We start from the raw sequence: 5082 nt of genomic DNA on the forward strand, positions 1-5082 counted from the left end.
CAATTACTGATCCAAACTGCTATATCTCCCACAATCCCATTCCTCCGCATTTTGTACAATAGCCGACTGTGGGGAACCTTATCAAACGCCTTGCTGAAATCCATATACACTACATCAACCGGTTTACTCCCATCTACCTGTTTGGTCACCTTCTCAAAGAGCTCAATAAGGTTTGTGAGGCACGACCTACCCTTCACAAAACCGTGCTAACTATCTCCAATCAAATTATTATTTTCTAGATGATTATAAATCCTATCTCTTATAACCTTTTCCAACACTTTACCAACAACTGAAGCAAGGCTCACTGGTCTATAATTACCAGGATTGTCTCTACTCCCCTTCTTGAACAGGGGAGCCACATTTGCGATCCTCCAGTCTTCTGGCACTATTCCTGTAGACAATGACGATTTAAAGATCAATGCCAAAGGCTCGGCATTCTCCTCCCTGGCTTCCCAGAGGATCCTAGGATAATACCCATCCGGCCCAGGGGACTTATCTATTTTCACACTCTACAGTATTTCTAATACCTCTTCCTTGTGAACCTCAATCCCACCTAGTCTAGTAGCCTGTATCTCAGTATTCTTCTCGACAGCATTGTCGTTTTCTAGAGTGAATACTGTCGAAAAATATTCATTAGGTGCTTCCCCCATCTCCTCTGACTCCACACATAACTTCCCACTACGATCCTTGATTGGCCCTAAACTTACTCTCGTCATTCTTTTATTCTTTAAATACCTATAGAAAGCCTTAGGGTTTACCCTGATCCTATCCACCAACAACTTCTCATGTCTCCTCCTGGCTCTTCTGAGCTCTCTCTTTAGGTCTTTCGTGGCTACCGTGTAACCCTCAAGTGCCCTAACTGAGCCTTCACGTCTCATCCTAACCTAAGCCTTCTTCCTCTTGACCAGAGATTCCACTTCCTTCGTAAACCACGGCTCCCACCCTGCCTGACAGGTACATACTTATCTAGGGCACACGGGAGCTTTTCCTTGAATAAGCTCCACATTTCTAATGTGCCCATCCCCTGCAGTTTCCTTCCCCATCCTATGCTTCCTAAATCTTGCCTAATCGCATCGTAAGTGCCTTTTCCCCAGCTGTAACTCTTGCCCAGTGGTATACACCTATCCCTTTCTAACACTAAAGTAAACATAAACATTTCTGTCTGGGGAGGAGGATGGCAACTATTCATTCTCTCCATGCCTCTCATAATTTTGTCCCCCCTCAACCTTCACTGAAATGAAAACAGAGCAAGTTTGTCCATACTGTCCTCCAAACTAACCTGGGATGAGGGTGTCACTGACTAGGCCAGCATTTATTGCCCATCCCTAATTGCCCAGAGGGCAGTTAAGAGTCAACCGCATTGCTGTGGGTCTGACCAGGTAAGGATGGCAGTTTCCTTTCCTAAAGAACATTATGAACCAGATGGGTTTTTTCAACAATCGACAGTGGTTTCATGGTCATGATCAGAATCTTATTCCTTTTTTTTATTGAATGTGGAGTCCACCAACTGCTGTGGCTGGATTCAAACCCAGGTCTCCAGAATATTCCTTGTGTCTCTGAATTAACAGTCCAGTGATAATACCACTAGGCCATCGCTTCCCCATCTCCTGTACATCTAGATCTCTCTGTATGTTGATGCTACTAAGTGTTCTGCCATTTAATGTAAACTTCCCTCCTGAATTAGATCTTCCAAAATGCATCACCTCGCCCTTGTCTGGATTAAACTCCAACTGCCATTTCTCAGCCCAAGTTTCCAGCCTATCTATCTATATCCTGCTGTACCTTCTGGCAATCTTCCTCACTATCTGCAGTTCCCCCAATCTTTGTGTCGTCCACAAGCTTACTAATCAGGCTAGCTACATTCTCTTCCAAATAATTTTTATATACAGTTGGTTCTGCTATAATGTGTGTTTCTTCAATGTGAATTGGCTTTAACATGATTGAAAGATTTAGACCGTTATTTGTAGAATGCGAACTTTCCTTACCTGTATTGACTATAACTCGGTTCCAGCCCCATTAGCTTAAATGGAGCGGCTATTGCGAGTTGTTCTTGTAACGTGAGAGCCCGCGAGAATCAGAAATGATGATCTGCTACAAACAACAAGAGTTCCAGTACTGATCCCTGTGACCGCTGGTCACAGATCTCAGTCAGAAATGGTGACCATGAAACACCAATTTAAGTTGTTATAACAAGCCACCTGATTCATTAAAATCCCTCAGGAAAAGAAATCTGCCTGGTCTGACTCCTGACCCATAGCAGTGTGGTTATCTCTTAAATACCCCCTAAAACGGCCCAGCAAGCTGCTAAGTTGAATCAAATCCCTACAGAATCGAAGGAAAAGTTAGGAGAGCTGTCCCGCGGATTAGTAGTGGCTGACAGTCATGCTCATGGACTCCTATCCTACATGCAGTCTTAAAAGCACCATCATCTTGAGTTTGTCATGAGAGATTGCAGCACAACGATATAAAGTTGGGTTGGATTGCTCCTGAGAGTCCTCAATATTGACACCGAGTCCCACAAAGTCGTATGTTATCAGGTGAAACATAGGCACAGAAACATCCTGTTGATTACCATGTGTCATCACTGCTGCCACTCAGCACCAGAGACCTGGGTTCGATTCCACCCTTGCACGACCATCTGTGTGGAGTTTGCACGTTCTCCCCATGTCTGCGTAGCTTTCCACCGGGTGCTCCAGTTTCTCCTCTCAGTCCAAAGATGTGCAAGTTAAGGTTGATTGGCCATGCTAAATTACCCATAGTATCCAGGCATGTGCAGACTAGGTGGATTAGTTGTGGTAATTATGGAATTATCAGGATAGGGTGGGAGAGGTGCTGGGTCTGGGTGCGACTCTCTTTGGGGGGTCAGCGCGGATGTGATGGGCCAAATGGCCTCTTTTCTGCTCTGTGGGGATTCTATGACTCCATCACTCCTGCCAGAACTACCTACTCCATTTTAAGCATGGCTTGGAAATCCCACTGCATCTCTCCTTTTCCCAGTCTATCACCATTCAAATAGGAATCTGCCTTCCTATTTTTTGCTTTCAAAGTGATTAACCTCACATTTATCCACATTATACTGTATCTGCTTTGTATTTATACACTCACTCAGTTTGTCCAAATCAGGCTGAAGCATCTCCACATCCTCCTCTCAGTTCCCTCTGTCACCCGGCTTTACGTAGCTTGCAGACTTGAGGATACTTTATATTTAGTTCCCTAATCTTAATTATTAATATGTATTGTGAATTGCTGGGGACTGAGCACTGATCCTTGTGGTACCCAACAAATCACTTTGTGCCATTCCGAAAATGGCCTGTTTGTTCCTACACTGTTTCCTGTCTGCTTATCAGTTCTCTATTCCATGTCAGTATACTGCCCCCAAACTCATGCAATTTAATTTCACCACTAATCTCAGGTAGAATATTACCATAAGTCTCTGAAAGTCCAAATAAACCACTTCCACTGGCTGTCCCTTATAATCTCTATTAGTTACATCCTTGAAACATTCCAGTAGATTTATCAAGCATGATTTCCCTTTTGTAAATCCATGCTGACTCTATCTGAGCCTGTCACTTTTTCCCAAGTGCTCTGCTATTAAATCTTCTACAATCAACCCCACTACCAATGTCAGGCTAACTGGCCTATAATTTCCTGTTTTCTCTCTGTCTCCTTATTTAAACAGTGGGGGTTGCATTAGCTACTTTCTAATCCATAAGGCAAAGCAGTCTAATAATTTTAACATCACCACCGACACTCAGTGGCAGCAGTAAGTACCATCTACGAGGTGCACTACAGAAATTCACCAAGGCTCCTTAGACAGAACCTTCCAAACCTATGACTGTTTCCATCTAGAAGGACAAGGGCAGCAGATACATGGGAACATCACCCCCTTCAAATTCCCCTCCAAGCCACTCATCATCCTGACTTCTGTTATTAATCATTCGTGGGATGTGGGTATCACAGGCTTGGTCAGCATTTATTGCCCATCCATGATCACCCAGAGGGGTATTCCTTGGGTCCTGATATCTTTGAATGGTAATGTTGGAGATGTGGAAAGACAGAAATTGTTGATATATAAATACACACATTAAGAGCAGGCGTAGGCCATTCAGCCCCTCAAGCCTGCTGCACCACTCAGTATATCATGGTCCACGTGTTTCAAACTCTACATTTCCAGCTCCCCATGAAAACCTTTCTTTCTTCCCCTGCCTCATGATTAGAGTCATTCACATTATATTCATGTTTAGGTCAGACCAAGTAAGGGCAGCAGTTTATGTCCAATTAAAAGGGCATTCCTGAACCAGATGGGTTTTAACTGCAATCAGCAACAGTTTATCATTTTCATTGGACTTTTCTCTCCAGATTTTTATTGAAGTCAAATTTCACCCTTTGCCATGGTGGGATTCAAACCGTGGTCCCCAGAGGATTACCTGGGGTCTTCCGGATTAATAGTTGAGTGATAATACCATTAGGCCATCACCTTACTGAGAAATACGCTGCTGTCCCTTCACTGTTGCTGGCTATAAAAACCTTCCTAACAGCATTGAGTGACCTTACACCACATGGACATCAGGGGTTGAACAAAGCATCTCACCACCAGCTTCTCAAGTGAACTAGGAATGGCCAATAAACGCTGGCCTTGCCAACCACACCCAAATCCCATAAACGAATTTTAAAATATCAACATGGATTGTAATTCTCTTCATCTTTCTCATTGGCAGAATTTAACAAGCTATATGGAGCAGTATGCAGGCCCCGAGGCAATGCAGTTTGATCAGACAGACGGATTCTTTTACAAGCCAGTATTTTTACCGAGGTGAGTTCACTCACAGCTATCCTGGCCACATGACTGCCTTTGGCTGGGAAGGAAATTGTGTTTTTTTTCTGTCCTGTGCAGAGAATAATCAGCACGTGATTCCTGATAAGCGTGAACAGTCCAAAATAAAGAGGATGTTACATTTTACTTCTGATTATCTGACTTTGGAATATTAGTACAGAGGAACCTCGATTATCCAAAGGAAATCTCAAAGTCCAAATGGGAACATTACATCAAAGAAGTTTCCAACAGTGTCGGGCTGGAGGTGG

General features: G+C 43.5%; 1 protein-coding gene across 2 annotated transcripts in view; it reads left to right on the top strand.

Annotated features, from left to right (window-relative positions):
* sin3b (SIN3 transcription regulator family member B) overlaps positions 1 to 5082 on the top strand; it is a 59236-nt gene that overhangs the window by 49544 nt on the left and 4610 nt on the right. For both annotated transcript variants that reach the window (XM_043721554.1, XM_043721555.1), the window contains exon 18: positions 4719 to 4813. In XM_043721554.1, coding sequence (XP_043577489.1) covers positions 4719 to 4813 — 95 coding nt within the window. The remainder of the gene's footprint in view (positions 1 to 4718; positions 4814 to 5082) is intronic.

Source organism: Chiloscyllium plagiosum, chromosome 31, assembly GCF_004010195.1.
Source record: "Chiloscyllium plagiosum isolate BGI_BamShark_2017 chromosome 31, ASM401019v2, whole genome shotgun sequence".
Lineage (NCBI taxonomy): Eukaryota > Metazoa > Chordata > Chondrichthyes > Orectolobiformes > Hemiscylliidae > Chiloscyllium > Chiloscyllium plagiosum.